This window comes from Lates calcarifer, linkage group LG21 (assembly GCF_001640805.2).
Source record: "Lates calcarifer isolate ASB-BC8 linkage group LG21, TLL_Latcal_v3, whole genome shotgun sequence".
Classification (NCBI taxonomy): Eukaryota; Metazoa; Chordata; class Actinopteri; family Centropomidae; genus Lates; species Lates calcarifer.
Window position 1 is genome coordinate 24,856,038 of NC_066853.1, and position 20,626 is coordinate 24,876,663.

General features: G+C 40.8%; 1 protein-coding gene across 16 annotated transcripts in view; it reads left to right on the top strand.

Moving 5' to 3' along the window:
• phldb1b (pleckstrin homology-like domain, family B, member 1b) overlaps nt 1–20,626 on the top strand; it is a 106,211-nt gene that overhangs the window by 71,981 nt on the left and 13,604 nt on the right. For 4 of the 16 annotated variants that reach the window (XM_051065567.1, XM_018693254.2, XM_051065568.1 and 1 more), the window contains 13 exons: nt 5,513–5,830; nt 7,164–7,310; nt 7,539–7,676; nt 9,639–9,767; nt 12,069–12,224; nt 12,428–12,538; nt 12,755–12,844; nt 13,286–13,420; nt 15,362–15,523; nt 17,994–18,134; nt 19,085–19,201; nt 19,365–19,470; nt 20,559–20,603. In XM_051065567.1, the coding sequence (XP_050921524.1) occupies nt 5,513–5,830; nt 7,164–7,310; nt 7,539–7,676; nt 9,639–9,767; nt 12,069–12,224; nt 12,428–12,538; nt 12,755–12,844; nt 13,286–13,420; nt 15,362–15,523; nt 17,994–18,134; nt 19,085–19,201; nt 19,365–19,470; nt 20,559–20,603 (1,795 nt within the window). The remainder of the gene's footprint in view (nt 1–5,512; nt 5,831–7,163; nt 7,311–7,538; nt 7,677–9,638; nt 9,768–12,068; nt 12,225–12,427; nt 12,539–12,754; nt 12,845–13,285; nt 13,421–15,361; nt 15,524–17,993; nt 18,135–19,084; nt 19,202–19,364; nt 19,471–20,558; nt 20,604–20,626) is intronic. The other 12 variants (XM_051065560.1, XM_051065563.1, XM_051065561.1 and 9 more) reach the window with 12 other exon arrangements.

Below are 20,626 nucleotides of genomic sequence, written 5' to 3' on the forward strand. Positions count from 1 at the left end.
AAAGAAGACTCCCTTCTAGCCTTTAATCACTGTATTTAGTCTTTGATGTTCTCATCTCCACACTGGAATTGTTTGACATGATAACTGGAGCCCCGTCTTCACTTTGAGAGATGCCTCCAGGGCTTGGATCCTAGTTGAAGAGGAGGCTTCAGTGGTTTAAATCCCAGCCAACCCTACCAGGAGCAACAACTCCATAATTTCATCTTGAGATAAGTGCTAGAGACACCACCATGGAGGACCACCAGCTTATTATCCACCATCCTTATTATGCTACAGTCTTCCACAAGGGAGATAAAAGCAGTAGCAGAAAAAAAAGAAATATTATATTTCTTGTTAAGATCATCTGTTTGTTCCTCCTCTGGGACTTGAACATGATGAACCCTCAGAGGATCAGAGTCTGATCATGAATGGGGTTTGTTTTACATACTGTTAAGGAGACGCTGCATGTGAATCTTCCCCTCTGCCAGCAGTTGTATGTAGACAATAAGGCTTTGTTGAACTTTCACAGTTTACTCTCAGAGTGCTATGCACATGAGATTTCTGTTTACACCTGTGACATAAGTGAACATGGCAAAGAAAAATACAGCTGTACACTTAAAAGTAGCTGCTCTGATCAAAGGTACACAGACAGGGAACGGCCCCAGGGTGCGTGGGGAGGAGGAGGAGGAGGAGAAGAGGAGGGAAAAACATTAAAGGGCTCTCAGGGGAGAGAGGGAGACACGAGGATGAGATACTGACTGCTATAAGGGTGAAAATAAGCAAAGAGTAAAGTGAGCAGAGCATACTGACTAAATGAAGGAAAACTGACAGAGATGTAGGATGTCACATGAGGAAACTGTCTACACTCCATACGTGAATAAATTAAAGGGATTTTCCTAATTGCTACATTGCTCATTCCCACAGTGCATTATATAGAAAATGTTGTGTTTGTGTTGTGTTTGAGAAAACATTGTTGCATCCATTAAAATGCTACAAAGATGAGACATTAGTTGGCTTAATAATACTCCATGATAAGTTTAATGCAGCACTGTTAAACTTGAATTCACAATCAGTTTAAAGCACCCTTGTTCTTTTGGGGTTTTAGTCTTACAGTCTACTTGGTCAGGTGTGACCAGACGTAGAATAGAATAGAATAGACTAGAATAGTAATGTAAATGGCTTTCATTAGCAAACTTGAGATAGACTTTGCTGTGTAAGTGATTGCTCGCTGTAATACTTCACATCACCTAATGATGTTGTTAAAGAGGGCTCTCAAACTACAGGCATAAGGGCCATGTCTGACTGGCAAACATTTCTTGAAGCCTGAGGAGCAGTTTACCAGTTTAGATTTTCTTTCATTTATAGCCTGAGATAGCCACATTTCAAAGATATATCAGCAGCAGCAGCTTTAACCTCAAAATCTCCTTATCAAACCTAGTTGTCATTAGAGGCACCCTCTGAGTAAGACGTGGAGGGCTATGAATGTATAAACTTGGAGAACTCTGTGAAGCAAGCATTCCAATCCCGTGGTTTTTTTGTTTCATAAAAACTGATGTGTATGGGATTTACACCAACTGTACTCGAGCCTAATGTCGCACCTCCAACAATCTGCTGTAAGGTTTAATTGCTTTGTTTTTATGAGGATGTCTGTGTTTCTTAATGGGAAGTTTGGGAATTTAGTTTCAAATCTAAACTTTCTAGGTTCTAATTTTCAAACATTTATTAATTGTTCATTGTTGATTTGTTCGACTGTATCTAGGAAGTCAGATGGTGCTATTTAAAGTCTGTTCAGAATGCTGACACAGTGAGGAGTCAGTGAAAGAAAGTTTACGTCTGTGTTCATAGATGTATACTGAATGAATACAGTGTGTGACTACACTGTTTTTCATTAGATGACAATAATTTCCTTGTTAGAGAAAAAAAATCACAGCTGCTTACTGTATTTTTTGTAAAATCAATAACCATTACTTTACAGTTTTTTTTTACCTCACAGTATTCTACTATAAACTACAGTTTTTTCTGGCACTCTCGTTGCCAGATGTTCACTTCTTTTTTTTTCTTACACTGTACACTGCTTTGCACAGGGTGTTTAGAAAACATGGCTGAACTAAGCGGTGCGTTTGTGGGTATCACATTGCTGGTGGTTTCAGACTTGTGACTTGTTTTTTTTTTTTTTTTGTGTGTGTGTGTGTGTGTGTGTGTGTGTGTGCGCTGTGGTCCCTGCTGCGTGCAGGGCTACCAGAGGCAGTTTAACTGATAACAGATCAACTGGGACAAAAACAATGTATTTGATGACGATGTAACATGGCAAACTCACATCATTACACAGAGGAGTTAGTATATCCACATGCATTTGGAGTCAGGCACAATAAAGAGTGCCACAGTTACATGAACTATAGGTGTTTGTTTCAGCTCTCCTCCTCTGCTCCTGATCTAATTAGGATGTAATGTAAAGTGTCATGTGGCTCTCGTTGGGTCAAGTGTCAAGAGGAGAACTGGAGCTTAAATGTGCAGGTAGACATGAGGACTTGAGATAATATAGAAACATTTCTTTTCACCATTTTACTTGATCTGGTTATTATCTCAACAGATTGAGTTACAGACATGAAAAAATCCTATGCTGTTCTAGACCCAGAGCTGACTGTTTATAGTTGCAAAAACATGTCACCATCATGTACTAATATAAACACAGCTTGCTCAAGTAGTAGTTAGAAAGATACTTTAAAGAAGGGAGTAGTCAAGGGCTAATGACACTTAATGCTAAATACAGACAATAATCGGTGTGTTTTGCTTTTATTAACTAATTATTGGAACTGTGTGTCTCTTAACAGCTAACTTGCTCGTGTTCATTCTGACCTTGAAATATGAATCACTGTTAAGTCTTGAATTTGAGAAGCATCTCTAAACAGCAGATGATTGAATGTTGCCATGGAGTTCTGTTGCTGTTACCTTCAAACCTCCCAGAAGACGGGTGGGGATGGGGATTTATGGTGGTGTCAGGGATTGTGGGTGTTACTAGCTCACAAATGCCAGTATTTGTTCATCTGTCTTTTGGCCAGGCTGGCTTGGCTTGAATGTGTGCCTCATCTCAAGGCTTGAGCTGTTATTTCTCACAGTGTCTTTTATGAGAGCGAGTAAACACTGATTTTCATTCTTTTTTTTCCAGGATCACAGTGAATCATCTTTTAGCTTAATGGTTGGCAAACCTCTTTTTATAGGCTTGTGAAGTTAATTTTAAAAAGAAGGAAAAGCTCTTTGCTATACTGTAGGACATATTTCTCAGTAATTCACCATTGCAAAATTAAAAGGCCTACAATTGCATAGGCTCATTGATCAGAGCCAGAACCTCACTCTTTCCAACCGGGACATGGAACCATGGCATCTGGTTAAAAGCTCTGGATTAACACACCTGTTGGACCACCTTTTTCCCCCCCAGCCAGCTCTAAGAGTCCTGAGGGACCTCCTAGTGATATCTACAGAGAGACCTAGAGACTAATGTACTTTTTATTGTGGTATCAACAACCTCTGAACATAAAAATTCCTCTGACATCTAGAAGACCCACTTGAGGAAACATAGAAAATGTGGGATTCACACAAATCTGTCCACATGCAGTTGATTAGGAGCATAATTTGAGCTCAGTTTGCATATGTCAGGCAGCAAGTTTGATACCTCATTAAGCTGATTTATGTTGAGACCAAACACATTTAAGGGTATAAAATCTGTCTGTGATCCTGCTACTCATCCACCATACAAGTTTGGTAGCCTGAAGGCTGTCTGGCAATCACAATGATAGTGCTGGGTTTCAATCACCTTTCTCGACTAGAAAGAGACTGGCTTCAGAACGCTGAGTGGTCTAATCTTATGTGTACGTTCAAGCAGATGTTGAGTGGGAGGTTGAGAAGTGAAATAAGAAGTAGTAGACTTGCCAGAAAATGTTTGAAGTTTGACTCTTCTAGAGAATACACAGTACTGTTCTACAGCCTTAAGGGGTCTTTTACTCCCACCCACTCAGTTAAAAGCTAACTGGTCCCAAATTACAGGTTAGAACTAGCTCTTAATCATGCAGATGCTCCCTCAGTGGGAAAGCTATGCTCACTGCAGTCAGAGGGAGAAGATACACCAGGGAGTTTATTTGTGGGTGAGAACAAGTTTGCGTGTCAAGTGTTCCTACACAACAAAAAACAGACCGGACCTGATCTTAATCACAAGAGTATTAAGTAATAAAGTGCTTCTTTAACTCCAAAACTTTATTCATTGCTAACACCAAGCAAAGAAAAATTGTGGAGATGTGTTTCTTGATGATGAGATATAATTTGACAGATATGATGTTTTAAAGCTCATTCTGATACTTTTGGTTTGATTTGTCAGTTGACCATTCAGTGTCTTTTATACAAGATGAATCACCACTTACTGACTACTTGACTAATTACTGTTTACATTTTCTAACTTTTAAAACATGATTGTTGGCCTGCGAAATCAACGTACAGTCTGAGCATGGAGAACAGGAGCCAGTTATTTCGGAATTTGACTGGTGTCGTGTGTGTGGCTCTGCAGACCTCCGAGACGCTGTGTCTGCAGCCCAACGGTTCAACAGCAGACAGCAGCTGACGTTTAGAGTTCAGAGGTTACTCCATTGGCCTGGTCTGCCAGGGCCCCCGTAGGTGGGCTGACCCTTCATAGTGACAGCTGGACAACCAGTCACAGAGTCTGACTCCCAGGCAGCACCTTGGAGAGAACATTGTGTGAACTGCTGTGTTGTTTCAGGCATGAGAAGAGACTTCATGTCTGCTTTTAATGAACGTGTGGCTGGGTGGCAAATACGTTCTGCAAGTCTAACTTACTTAAGTCTAGTGTTAGATAACCACATTGGGTTTCATATTAGTATCAATGTTACTGTAGTTAACCATCAGTGAATGTATGGAGATTTACACACTAGTTGGGAGCCTGTAGCACCTGCAGGTCAGATCAATGTTTTATGATAAATCTTTCTATTTTAGTGTAATTGTTCTATAATGTAATTATATAAATGAATGAGTCATAAAACACTGACCTATATTAATTTATGATAAAATGTATGATATTTATGATAACACCTACCATTAGCTCCAGAGCAGAAATATTAGCATTAGTATTTACACACCACTTGGACACAGGAAATGAGATTACACTGATATGTTCCAGATAGAGTTATATATCCTCTGTCAGGTTCTGATTTAGGTCTGGGCAGAGTGTGATGAAGTGTTAAGCTAATTCTGGGCTTTCAGATTTTACTATTTTAATTTGGGTTGTTTAGCAGCCTTCTCCTCATGTGTGTGTTATGTTCAAACATAGGCTCATGTACTGTAATCCATAAAGTATATGCAGGAGACTGGCAATGTGGTTCAGTGTGGTTCACATGCAAATTCCACATTTAAAAAGCCAAAGGGAAGAGGTGAGAAAAAGACAGATATGCAGTGCTGCTTGTTTTGATACTCCCACCAGTGCAACTCTAACTTGATCTAACCTTTTGACTGTGTTTGTATTTTGCCACAGGAGAGACAGCGACTAGAGACCATCCTAAACCTCTGTGCTGAGTATAACAAAGGAGAGAGCACCAGTCAGGACCCTCTGGGTTCAGGGAGGACAGGTTTCCCTGGGGGCCTGGCAGATGGATCTGGGCGGAGACCATCCATGGAGAATGTCCTAGGAGGGACACCATCCTCAGCTACACTACGCCTGGCACAGAGACTGAGGGAGAGCGACGAGGAGAATCTAAAGGAGGAGTGTAGTAGCACAGAGAGCACTCATCAGGAGGTGAGGACATCTCCTGCTCCCAGCACAGCATCAGCACTGCACAATGGAGACAGACAGGTCAGAGGAAATGCTTATTCTCTACCAAAAATGCTGTCCCTGCATGCCACTGTGGAACCAGCATGTGCAAGTAAAGTGCTTGGCTCTTTCTAAATCAGTGGTTCATGAAGTGAGGTTTAGGGACCACCAGGGATCCATAAGATGATTCAGCGGGACCCTGAGGAAAGTTTAGAATAACAAACCTGCCTGTTTAGTAATCACCACCCATGTTAACAGATGCAGGAGAATGTCTGTTGAAATCACATCAGCTTTAACCTGTCACCATATTTTACTTTTTTAAGTCATGAAAAACAAAACAATGCACACAGTGACCGCTTGCATCATCTGATTTCACGCATTTCTGTGCTTTTTGCAGAGTTTGCACACCAAACAAGAAGTTTCATTATGTATCTGCTCTTACATAAAATCCCATCCAGCATACAAACATGTGTTTGTATGTTGCCGTGACAGCTTTTGACAACTCCTCAGTGTTACAGTCTAATGGAACTCTAATATATGTCGTAAAATATTGTTTCACATGGTTGTATATGATCATGCATGTTATGTAAGCTTGAACTCATATGCCCTACATATCAGTGACTTTGCATGACCAGAAAAACACAAGCATTGCCATGAAGAATGCAGTATACAGTGTATTTAATAGTACAATAAAGTCTGTATATAGTTCAGCTTGACACATTAGCTGAAACATCAGGAAAACATGAGCTTCACAAACTCACAGTCAGCTACTTCCTGCACCACCTCCTCTCTTTTCCATTCTCATTTATTGGCTTTTTGGGGGCTGATTATAAGGGAGTTACTAGTTACTGTTTAAACAGTGGGAATCTTTATTCCGCGCCTCCTGCATGAACCTTATTCATCAGTCACCTCCTTTCTATGTTTGTTCTCTCTGTTTCTTCTGTCTCTCTCTGTTTGCTGGGACAAGTAAAGGCCAACAGACCATACACTGTGTTGTTATCCAACAATTTTGAATTGATTTGAACAAATAAGTTTTGTATTTAGAGGGGTTTTTTGTTACTAGGCTGGAAAATCCACTGAAACTAGAGACTTCAATTATCCCCATGTTAAACATAATTTTGTGTTTAAGAGGGGGAACAGTTATGTCTGGAATTAATAGCAGTAATGGTAAAGTAAAAAAATAAAAGATTTATGAATACATGTGCGTAAACAGATGAGAGTGTTACAATGCAACCAGGATACAGTTAAGGCATTCCTGGACTTTATTTTAAACACTACAACATTCTGATAAAATATCTCAGATGTAATAAAAAAGGTGTGTACTTGTGTCTTTCTCTTCCCCCTGAATAACTTCCTCTGTTCTCTTTCCCCGCAGCATGAGGACTCGTCCAGTTCAGGTAGCGCAGGTCGTCTGGAGCTGGGTTACCTGGTGGACGAGCGGGTTCGTGTTCTTACTCGGATCGATGAGCTCAAAACGCGACTGACTGAGCTGGAGCAACAACTCCAGGAGTCCAAACAAGAGGTAGTGTGTTCAAAGTGGATGCTGACAGAATATTATTTGACTTAAGTCTAAATCCAGTCAGGTAAAACACCAACTAAACCAACATTTTAGCTGTAGAAGAGACAAGCACAGCATCAAATGGCACCCACTAACTCGAGGTCATGGTCACAGCATTATAAATATGTGGTTATGTTACCCTGCGGAGGGATGAAGCTCAGGCTGATTTTGTTTACTGCGCTCTTCTTCCAGGCAGAGATGGAGCGTGCTCTGCTGCAGGGCGAGAGGCAGGCGGAGCTCGACCAGATAGAGGCTGAAATGGACATCATCACTCAGCTGCAGCACAAGCTGGAAGAGCTGGAGAGCGCCATCCAGAGGGAAAAAGACAAGGTAGAGAGAGCAGTTTATAAAGAGTGTGGGGTGGATACATCTCACATTTGAAATGCTTTATTTGAATCCACCAATTGCATCATATCCCACTTATACAGGATTCAAATATTCCCTGAGGTTATGTGCATTATTTGACACTTAGTAAAGAGAGAAAACACATACACTCACTGCCTGTGTTTCTACAGTCTTCTAAACAGTCTTCTTTGGTCTCATACATTCCCTACTGGTTCATCACTGTTGGAGTCTGTACATAAATCAGCATTCCTCTCTGTTTCCTTGACTTGGTGAACTGAATTTACTGCACAGATGATTAGACAATTTGAAGTCGTATCAAGGGCTAAATAAAGGACTGGATTTACCTCCTTGGGTGTTTTCTCTTGCATGTTTTTAACTTGACTGTTCTCATCTGTTTTCTCCTCAGCTAAACTCTGCTAACTAACTGACATCCATTAACCTCTAATCCTTTCTCTCCACCACTCAAGTCACTGGATCTCTGATCCACTTTGCTCGCCTTTTTCTTCTGTAGTGCACGGGTTCTGAAAGAGACTTCTTGTGGTGTACCAGTAGCTGATAGGTGAAACTCCTAGCATGCCCTCTATAGTGGTTATAGGGAGTTTGCTTTCTTTTATCTACATCCAACACATTTTAACAGTCACAGGAAGGAAAGGAAGTGTAGAGAAAGCACTTTTACCAGCTTAGTTTCTTGACGTTTGTTGTTAAATTGTCTCTAAAATCAACTCTACATCTAAAGTTTTTGTCTGTGCCCCTGTTAGCATTCCACACGGTTCAATGTCATGATTGTTTTATTGGAGGATAAACCTGTGTCAGTGAACTAGGAATTACTGCTCTGTCTCAGAATTTTGTGCCTAGTCATGACCAAGAACACAAGTCAGCTTATTTGGAAATTCTTCTCAGGAAACTGGATCAGCATTTGGCATGAAATGCTGGGAAACCCCAGCAGAAAATTAGAGGATAAATTCTCTGGTGGTGGTTCCACAACTGACAAGAATAGTTTTGGCATTATGTTACAAACAAGAAGACAAGAAGTCACCGGTGTTTCTAACTGCTCCAAGCTTCATCTAAGCTTCCTTTCAACAACAGAGAATCTACGTTTTTTCAGAGTGAGACTCCTGATAGCGCTGTCAGTCCCAAAGGACCTGTCTGCCTTTTTGGTTTTTCACATCAAATACAGGGAGTATAAGATGAAATTTTAAAGCCACCTTTGTTCTTCCACAGCCAATAACAGGAGAGTTAGTAGTTATTGATTGATTCCTGAGTTTGAAACTGGAGCAGCACTCGGGAGAAATGATGGTTTTGTACTTTAACTGGAGAGCTACTGTACTATAACCGAGACAGTGTCACTACTGTCAAATTAATGTTACTCACCAGTGACAATATAAATGTTCTGGGGCCAGTGAAATTCAAGTAAAAATTTATGGGGCAATTTCCTCACTGCTTATTGAAGTTCTACTTGTTGGAACATATGTAGGATCTCTCAGGATATTTACTGGCCATAACCTTCAGCGACACACAGGGCGAATGGTTCATTTTAGCAACTCCTAAGCTGGCACTCAAGCTTTTCTTACTTGGAGTATGGATATAGATACGACTGGAGCCAAAAAGTGAAAAAGCATTTAAAAAATATATCAAATATAGGAAAATTAGAGCTTTGAGTTCTTATAGGAAAATCTTGGGAAATGAAATTGTCTGTGTAGTATGTGGCTCACAGTTTAGTTCTAAGCACCTATGCATCATTTATCAATCCAAGACTGTGACGGTTTCTTACCTACTTCCTGTGCTTCGCCAAGCCTCAAAAATCTGTCACGATGTGTCTGTTGCTAACACCTTGCAGCTTTTTTTTTTATTTGCATGGCGTGGTTTTTGAGAAGTGTGTTTCTCTCTCTCTCTTTCTCTCCCCTCACCCATCCATCCTATGTGTGGGTGTGTGTCGTGTCTTTCTAGGAGAGGGCTAATGTTGAGGCCGAGCGCCGGGCCCTGCAGAGCCTCCAGGAGGGCTACGCTGAGCTGAAGAACCAGCTTCATAACTGTCCCGAGTCCCTGCGGGAACAGTTGCAGGAACAGCTCAAAAGGGTGGGTCGTCAGTCAAGCAGAAGCACCTAGACCGCCCCCTCACCTACTGGCTCTAGTCGCATTAGCCTGCCCCTCTGTAACTACAAAACGTGACGTGTGACGTGACGCGCACACCTCCCCTGAAGTCACAGTCACCATCCAACCTGCAGCCTTTTAGATAGTACCACCAACCTGACAGCCACAGAGTTACCCTCTCTTAAATAGAAAGTGAAGTACTTTGGCTTGGCCAAACCGGCAGTGCTTAGTATGAAATACCTGTTAAATAGAGTATTTGTAATATCTGGTGTTGTAACAAAGTAGAGCATCTGTTCATCACATTACATCAGATAGAAAGTGTTTGTTTTTGTAGACCATGCACTGAACACTGTACCTACAAAGCCAAAATGCATTAGTTATATATTTGGTCAAAAGTTATTTAAGACCTGAATCTGACTTTTCAGCATCTGTTTTACTTTGTTGGCATGCCTCTGCTAAAGCAAAGCTGAAACTGACAAGTTGATAAATCTGTTTGCTATTTCACATAAACAAATGAAGAACTAAATCAAATAATGATTTATAATGAAGGGTAGGACCTGTCACCTCTGCTTTTGACTGAATTTACAGGAGCTAGTGTTGTAAAACTACCTTTAAATGTTTTTAATATTAATATTATTAGTGGAAAGATGTACAGATATCTATCAAAACAGAGAAAACTTTTAAAAAGATTTATTTTTCTCATCTCCCAACTTCTCCAGTTACTTTTCTCTGCCTTTGTAGGGCAGTACACGTGCCACCACTCAGCACCTACCAACACACATAGTGCGCCTGGCACCTTTAGCCCTTTAGTAGGGGCCTGCTACGGTTTACAGACACACAGACACGTGCTCAGTATGTTTATGAGAAGCCCTCTTAGTGCCCCACACAGACGTGATATTGCCACAGGCTGCAGGAATTCTTCCTCCTCAACACACCTACGTGCTACTGGAGCCTTCAGGTCGAAACAGGAGCACACAAATGGCCGCCGGTCACTTCAGCTGCTAGTGATGCATTTTGGTAAAATGTGGGTCATGTGATAGGACCACGCTGCACTGCATGTGTGAATCTGATCTGTATGGCTTCTGTGATGTGTCATGGCTCACATAATTTGTATAACTCCTCACTAATCAATTAACATAGGCCCTGACAAGATCCATTCTCTGTCTTTCCTCGCTCTCATCCTGTGACTTCCCTTATGTAAATTAATGTTGTTGTTCGGTTTAGAGTCAGACCATGTGTTTTGTTTTTACCACTTATCAGTCGCCAGTTATATTATATCAGGCATTCAGTAAAGCCACATGTAAAGCAAGAGCACTCTTTTGTAATTAAGTAATGTCATTAATTTGTTGGGCTCACACACAGAGAGACAGCAGTCCGCAGGTATGAAGTTTGAGAACTGATTTTACAGAATGTTATGATGGGCAGATTTTCAGGCTCAGTCAGGAGAGTAAAGATACATTTCAGTTGGTGATGCAATGCACAGAACAAACAAACAAAGAACAAAAAGCTTTGTGATTTTTTTATTCAGTGCTTAGGTATTTGACATTTTGAGTCCTTTGCTGCTGTGTTTTGATCACTTGCAAAAGTAGGTAATTTCCATCACAGACTGTATGTCATGCATTGACATTGGAGGCTGTTCGGTCAAAGTGCCGCATAGACACCCAAGAGCCTTCAGACTCAAACATCTTGTTGCTGACAGAGGTGCTGCAAAAATTCAACTTGTCAGCAACTACATAGTGACATAACAACAGGAGGACAGGCTTAAATCCCTGGACCACTCAGTAGAATATGTATTTACATTGAAGACAGCACTGTTTATATATCAATATTTGCAATGCAGATATATTGATACATATATTACTATTAATATTTTTTCCATATAGTACTTTGCTATGGTCAGTGTTTATTATGTAGTAAGAACAAGAGTAGAGTGAAAGTGTTAGAGGGAAGAATCAAATCAGATTTGGTCCATAAACCTTTCAGTGTGAAATACGTTTTTTTCGGTGTAAATGACCATGCCCATCCCTCCTCTGCTGCAGTAGGAGCATGTTCTTCGTGGCTGTCTGCTTGACTGAGCACGCTGGGCTTTTAGTTGTCCCTGAAACGAGCTTCAGCCATGAAAGGAAAATGTCTTAAACAGTCAGTTATAAATGTGCCAGTGTTTTTGTGTTGCTGTTAGCAGTTACGCTAGTCTGAGGATAGTGGATGGCTTTAAAATGAGCAATGTAAATAGCGTGTTTTCTGTTTTTATTACAACTGCTGATAACGTGTGTGGGCCTCCATCAGGATGGAGAGGCACTGGAAGCAGGAACCAAAAAGTTTGAGGACCTGGAGTTTCAGCAGCTGGAGAGAGAAAGCAGCCTAGAGGAGGAAAGGGAAACCATCAGCCAGCAGCTGCTCCAGGAGAGAGCAGAGTACCACAGCAGTGTGGCCAAGAGGAAGGTGAGGAAGCTCCTGACAGACTGTGGTATTATGGTTTGAACAATATGGATTTTTGTGTCAGAGATGAATCTGCCAGTGGTAAATAATTTGCTCCATTATTGAGCATCCATTTATTCTGACCTTATTTAAAAGAAAAAACAAATTATACAACACTTGCTGCATTTACAGTTGGCACTGAAGATAATTCTTTCTGTCTTCTGTAGGAGAAAGTGTCTGCTCTCGAGACCCAGGCCAACCAGCTCAGCCTACAGGCATCTCAGGAGTGTGAGCGGCTGGCTAAAGACAGAACCCTCACTCTGCAAATGGTCCAAAAGGTACACATTTACCTGTTCAAACTGGTCATTACATAATGTTTCACTCAAATGGGAACTTTGGAAAGTACAGCAACAGATATTTGCAGAGATCCTGTACTTTGTATTTATATAAAAATGAGCAATTTACAATAATACTGATATGTGGGCCACTTTCCTCATTTGATTTAGATTTTAAAAGGTTCTGCCCAAAAAATGAATCTATGGCTTATGTTCCAGGAGAAGGAGAGACTGTTGGCCCTGGAGAAGAGATACCACAGCCTGACTGGTGGAAAGAGCTTCCCCAAGTCCTCCACTGCAATGAGGGAGGTGAGGGAAACAAATAAACATTCACACTCAGTGTTCCTGGTCTGAAAACAAAAGGGACCTTTGACGACTCGCAGCTGATTCTTCAGCACATTTACCTCTTTAACTGGCAGTGATTTGTTGGTGTGCAGACTTGTTGATAATCGTTTGGCTCCACACATGGTGTAATCAGACTAATCCAAAGATTTATAATTGGAAGTGTTTTTAGTGATGAGTTATGAATGAATAGTTTGTAGAGCAAACTAATCTTTTACTGGTCACTACTTCACTAGACTAACTGTTTAACTTAGACATGTTGTCATTGGGCAACACTGCTTGAAGCTGCAACAGAGGGAAAGCAAGTGACAGAACATCTGTGTCACACATTCCTTTATGAACCTGCATGTAGTGTCCCATAAGCTTTCTGTGGGCATTAAAAGCACTTATCCCTGACTGTTGAAACAGGAAATGCTCCATATCAGCGAGGCTGACCTGTTGTTGGAGGATGTCCACTCCTCCCAGCATTCCCTCTGTCAAGCCTCTCCTTCCTACTTACAACCCTCCCCTCACTGTCAGTTGTACCCCAGCAGCCCTACGGAGGTAATCAGACTAATGATCCCTGCATGAAGCCCACTACTTCCTCTCTGCTTTCGTGTGCAACTCATCCCAAAGGTCACTCATTGCACTGTCAGTGTCCTGGTTGCACTGTGGCTCTAATTGCACCTGTGATTCACTGTGGTGTACTGTGGTGGCCCAGGTCACTTTGTCTAGTAGGCCTTCATTAATAACAATTAAGAGGAACCAGCACAGTAGCTTTCTGTTAGAGTTGGGTTTTGTCCAGGGATGTAGTGGATTAACCCTCCTCAAATCTCACTTTGCCCACTTTTTATGTTCCAAAGAGTCACTATTATCCTGTCACAGTTGTTTCTGCATTATGATCAACCAGCGTGACAGTTAACCTTTTTCCTATTGACCACTACATCACTGGTTGTTGTGAAAACCAACACAGTGTCTGTCTGTGACCTGATTGTGTGTCAGCTGCTTGTGACGGTCAGGATACACTATGTTTGCTGCTGAGTGTGTTCCTGTTTGTCTACTTTTACACCCACTCTGCACTTGTTAGCTGATATAACAACAACCAGATCAAATATGGGTCTGGTTGTTGGCTCGCAAAGAAGTCCTAAGACATAACCTCCTCAAAGCATTGTGGGTTGGGTCTTTGCTTGCGTGTGTATTTGTGTGTGTGCGTTTGTGTGTGTGAATGTACTGTGTGTTAGAAATGCAGTACTGCATTGTCCTCATGGCTTCTCATCCTGTCTGACTGTTGCTGGCTGCTGGCCTCAGGAGTATATGAAGCTGTCGGATGTTTATAAGATGTGCGGCGGCAGCAGCCACCGTGACAGCAGCAAGCCAACCTCGCACGGCCGCTCGTTTGCCATAGATGCTACATTAGCTGGCGCCTGCGAGGTACCATCACTTCCTGTCTGTCTCTTTCCTGACTTGTTTTGTCTTTATTCACTCTCTCTCTCTCTCTCTCTCTCTCTCTCTCTCTCTCTCTCCCCCCCATCCTTTCATTTTCATGTCATGCTACTCCCTCTGCTGGTTTGCAGTTAATCAAACTGACTGTACTGTTTGGCTGTGCTCTGTGGTACATGGGCCTCTAGTATAAGCAGCACCCTCATCTTCTCTGCAGCTGTGAGGCAGTGTTCATTTACAGTAGATGCTGAGGAGAGTATGACTGGATCAAATCAGCAATACAGAAACTTTAAGTAGGGTCGGACTGACAAATGCAGGTTTTTATTGAGACAACCAAAAAGTGGTATTTTTACTCATATTTGCAGGTAGTTAACTGTAAAATTGCATGACAAAAATATTTAGTGATCCTATCATAATTTAATTATTTATTCTTAAAAAACATTTCCTGTTCAACATATAGGTCTGGGTATAATTTATATGTCTGAACAATTTTTCCACACTCAGGACAAACATTAAAGAACTTTAACTAAACATAATACAGTCAAACGACCAAAATGATGATTTAAATGAAGAAATATTTGACCAGTTTGTGATTGGTACGCAGTGATAGCCGGCTCTAGTTACATTTGAAAAAACAGGATAATAATGAATAAATGGAAGGTGATCTGTACTTGAATTGATTCTGATTAAAACGTCACATTTAAAGAATTTAAATTCAATTCAAAAGTGTGGTATTTATCGGTACAATCTGTACAGTGAATATGTAATTGAACTAATTGCACTATGTTAGGAATGAATGATAGGACAAGAGGCCAGTGTTGGCTGCATATATCAGTCTAACCATAGTAGTGATTGTGTGTATTATGTTGCCATATACTGTGTGCTTAAATCCAGTGAGTGTTTCCTTTCACGCCCTCCTTCCCTCACACCTTGCAGGTGCAGAGGGTCACTAAGTGTACTCATTTCCCACCTGCTGCCTGTCTTGCTGACCTTACTGTCTTTACTCCTGTCTCTCTCTTCTCCCTTTTCCACTTGTATGTGTGTGTGTGTGTTGCCTCTGGGAAGGAGTATGTGACAGTGGGCCAGTTAAATCAGATGTATGGGATGCCAAAGGTGGAATCGTCCCCTACCTCCCCGCTTCGCCAGCCCCTGCAGTCTGGAGCAGTAGACCCTGCCTTCTCCTGCCTCCCCTCTCCTCATGGCTCCTCCCTGTCTCTCTCTGTGGAGGTGTGTGCTGTCCTTCCCCGTTCTTCTGCTAAACATCTATGTGCTTGCTCTTGTTTTAGGTTGTAAGGTAGTAGAATAAAACAAAGTCAAATCTGCTTACACTCTGTAAGCAGGTGATTTTTTTCCATTGTTTTATTTGAGTATCTTCTCTAGGCAATTTATCCAGTAACTTAGAAGACATTCTAAGGTACCCTACAAGTCATATGACGAGTGACTAGAGGAACAAACTTCAGAGCTCTCATGCACAGATAAAAGACGAGAGCTGCTCCAAAAAATGACAAGCAGCTTAAGAAGATGAGTAGCTGTGTTAATGAATTATACGTAATGGCCAGTGTGATAGACAGTTACAGACCTTTTTTCACAGGAGATATTTTAATGTATCGCAGCAGGAAAAGCACAGATGCAACCACTAAAATCAGTGGTGGCTCTGTTCCCTTAACCATCCAAGGAAGCATTTCCCAATGGGACAGAATGTACAGTACCAAACCCTGGACCCCGCATACATAAATGGAATGCAGCCTTCATTAATGTTATTAATTACACCTGGTTCTTTTCCTACTTTGACATGACAAAACGTCTTCTGTGAAAAAGGTCTGCCTCAGTACCTCATCAAGATGGTGTTCCCAGACAAGTTCAAATGATGAATTATTATAATGCATTAAATTGAATACAATATAAGTACGATATTATGTCTACACAGTATGCGCTATATAATAATAGTCATAGTATATGTTGTAGCAGTTAGTACACAAAAAACCTCCATAACAGCTTGATATCCACAGGGAATGAAACATACATCATGACACATGACTCGTGACTTTTGAACAGTTAAACTTCACAAAGACAGCACAAAATATTTGTCTTATTCTTTGTTTTCCAAAATCTTTCTGGAGCTTTTTCATCACTCACAACAATTTCTATTAATTTTTGCAGTGGTCAGCAGTTCCTTCCCCCCTCCTGTGCACTGCATTGTGGGAGAATCAACAACTGACTGTACCTAGTATACTAACTGTCTGGTTTAAGTAGTAAGGAGACACTTTTTCCAGTGTGACCACACTACACACTCAAAACCTATTGAGAATTAGTCTGTTGTATGGATGGATACTTTGACCTGGAATCATAGTGCCTCCCCACTTTGGATCAGTCATTGGAGTTTTTAAAAAGCAGTAACAGACAGATGCAGAATTGGAAACCTTGCTGTAATCCATTCACACAGTCTATTAGATGAAACAATGGATCAGTCCTACATTTGTTCACATCATCCCTTCTGAATATGTACGCCTAAATTCTATTCTATTTATCCCAACAGAAAATACGTCAAATCCCAGTGGATCTGTTTTGATGAACTGTTGTTTTTGTTGTTGTTGTTTCCAGGAGAGTAAACCAACACTTAAATGAGGCAACCCTCCTCCTTTTTTCTTCTAATTGTCTCCATCCTTTGTATTGCTGCCCCCTGCTCTGCCACCCTTGTACTAAAAAGGAAATCCATTTTGGCTTTCTTACAGATTTAGTTAGTGTATATCGTTTTAAGCATTACGGGATAATACTAGGGTTTTTTCTGTACTGCTGAAGTCCATGAAGACTCAAAACCCTCTGATGTTACTGGATTTGTCAGAGTCTGAAGCTCTTACTGTCTGGTGTAGTGCAGGTTTGCCTGAAGTCACAGATTCCCGTTGTTTTCAAAGGACTCAGAAGTAGCTCACAGTCACACTGTCAATTTTAATTATGTAATCCATCATATTTAATATTGTGTATTTTTCCCAGTCACTGCCTCTGTATCTTAATTCAAATAAATCACTTTTATCTATTATGACGATGAGAAGAACTATTGTGCAGCAATGGGAAATTGAGGACAGTTGTATTTAACATGGCGATGAGCTGCATGATAGTCATGCTAGTAACAGTAACATTATGTAAGCAGCATGTCTCAGTCAGCTGTTTAAAATGTTTTTCAGAACTATTGAGATGTAACAGACAGTGGGTGCTCATGACCTCAGCAATAAAAGCAGCAAGACAACAAATAGATGATAGATGTAGATAAATCTAGTGTTATACTTAAAAATACAGTAAATTCTAAGTGATAGAGATACTGTAGGTTTTGGAGTCCAAAGAAAGCTGAAGTGAAGTAAAACATAAAATGAGAGAAACTTTAATGTTCTTGTGAGAAACTGGGTCATTGCGGCAGAAACACATAATTAAAACACAGACATGTAAAATAGAGATTTAGCAGCTGGAGGGTGTAAAGCATAACGCAGCTGACAACAATAATGTATTGCAGATATTTAATTTCCAAAGTATAAAAAACCCTTAATTACAGCTTTTGAGAGTGTATAAAACAAATCTTTCCACCCTCTTCCTACTGTCTTTGAATGCTTTCTAATCTTTTCTTGTCTTCTTTTTTCTTTCTCTTCTATTCTTCACCCTGTCTCCTGCTCTGCTTCTCTCTGCTGCTGCCCTGTGTGCTTTCCAGTACCAGTCTGAGGCCAGTAGGCCTCATCTGCCCAAGCTACATTTAGAGCAGTGGTACCAGGAGCTGATGGCTGACTCCAGCCAGCTATGTCCTCCTCCTCTGCCAGCCAAGTCTCTCTCAGGCTGCAGGCCTGTGCTGCAGGTAGAGGGCCTCCTTTCTTCTTTCTCCTCATTCTTTCCCACTCATCGTTTTTGCTGTGATGCCTCTGCCAACTGTTAACCTGTTGATATTGACTCTCATCCAGGGAAGAAGTTAGCTGTGTCTGTGGTTGTGTCAGAGGGAGAGAGGGAACTAAAGCCTTTTCATATCAGGGGTTTGATCATGCTGCATTCACATCATATGAAAATGTTTGCAATTACAGTCTTCCCCTTTGAAGCCTCTTGAAAACTACTAGAAAACATAGTTTCTAGTAGTTTCTTTTAATTAGTGAACAATTCTGACTTTAGAGCTGTCATTATGTACAAAGAAAGTTTCTTAATTTGAGTCAAATGAAAAACTGAATTCATTTGTAATTTTATGAACACAGTTTAACACACTTTAAAGAGATACTGCAGGTCACAGCCGTGTGCTGGAGCTTTTTATTGTAACTTGAATTTCAGTGTTGCTTTGGTGTAAAATATGAGGTCACAAAAAACTTCAACCATTGCTTGCAATACGTTAGAATGTGTGAACACATAGATCTTATAGTACATGAATGCAGCATTAGCTCACAGAGCGATTCAATGAAAGGGGCTCAGCTGCTATTTGAGGTGTGTATTGTTTGTGTGTGTATTAACCCACATTTTAACTCATGTATTGTTTGTTAGCACTGATGTTTTTCATGCAGGCTTTGATACTGAAATAAACAGTTGATTGACACTTGATTTTTTTTTTCTTTATTTAGTATGACTACATCAGTGATCAGAAGTACTCACAGTATAATGCTAATTATGCTTTTAACCACTGTTTTCCATCAGGTGCTTGCAACTCATCCATGGATTTCAGTTGTACCTTTAACATTGTTCTAACACTCCATCTGCCATCACATGTTTTAACATGTTATCAACAGTTCCTAATCTTGATATCTATATCCCGTGTGCTTCCTCTCTCAGGTGTTCCGCTCCAAGCTGGACAGTGATCCAGGTCTTTCTCTTCATCAACCTAAATCAGGCTCTGCGTCCCTTCTTCAGCATGGAGCAGCAACACTGGGACGCAACACAAGCTCCAAGGTAGACTGGTTGTTCATTCTCAGCAGGTGTAGCGGTGTGACCATCAACCTCTGATCAACACTTACATTTTCTTCTTTGAGAACCACAATTCTGTAATCTAGATAATTATCTAAACCTCATATCCAATCTGTTTTTGACATTAAATCCTGTTACTCTGACCCAGCAGAGCCCCCTGCTGTTGGCCAACAGCACTGGCAGTCTGCCCAGGAACCTGGCTGCAACCCTGCAGGACATCGAGACCAAGAGACAGCTCGCTCTGCAGCAGAAAGGTAACTGACCTGGTCTGCCCCTGAGACTCACTTCACAAAAACCAACACTTCTCAGCACTGAAAAATTCATGAAGCAGTGTTCATTATCATTTAAAAATTCAGTAGCAACTATCTGAACACTACACGGATGTCCTACATTGTTTACTCATTAATGATAAATGATTTGTTGCAAATAATTAAAGAATGAATTAATTTAATGGTGATAAATCAGTCATTAACACACTGTGCTGTAGTTACTCACACATTAAATAAATGTGCTTTTATTAGTAATGTCTCATCATCAGTGGGGGTCCAAGGGGTTGCAGGATACAGGATAGTAAAGTGGAGAAAAAAGAAACCTGGTCTTTAATCTATTTGTTTTTGCTTGGATAACTCTATTTCTAAGTCTGTAAAAAATGCTTTCAGACTTACTTGGTAACAGTGTGCAATATGCCGTTGTAGACAATGTGACAGAAGTAGACGTTGCTTCATTTTAAGGTTGTGAACAACTGACCTAGGTTAAACATGGCTGAAAATACTTCAGTGTTCCTAAAGATTAACAAGTAATCATTTTATCTATGTAGCACATTTCACATATTTAATGTAGCTGAAGTGCATTACGTAAAAAAGAAGACAGAGAGACAAATAACAGCAGATTAGCAGAGACACTTGCATCTGAGAACTGGTTAGACTCTTAGAAAACTACTGGATGACAGAGATAAAACAATGCTATAATGTTTTATAATGAGTAAACACTGTAGTAGACAAACTGATTAGTTAACAGATATTCAGTAGTAGTTAGTGCTCATATTTCATTAATTTGTTCGTGTTGGTTGTTGTTAAGTGTTGCCCTCCTCTTCACTGAGCTGTGTGTATGTGTGTGACATTAATGCAGTTTTGGAGAGGACAGTGTTCCTCATGCCGCAGTGCTGTTTGACTAAATGGATCAGAGCAAAGCTGTCTGGTGCTTTAGCTCAGCTGATTGCCACCCACAGGTTCTGGGTCGGAAATTAGAGCTGGTCACACTTGTCAGCGTCTCCATTTCAGGTTTTCCTCACGTTTGTGTCTTTGTCTGTGAATGTGTCTCATCCTGTGCTGTTGCACCACAGAGCCCCAGACCTCCAGACAGAACACCATAGAGGAAAGCTCAGCAGGTAGATGGATCACCGTGTCCAGG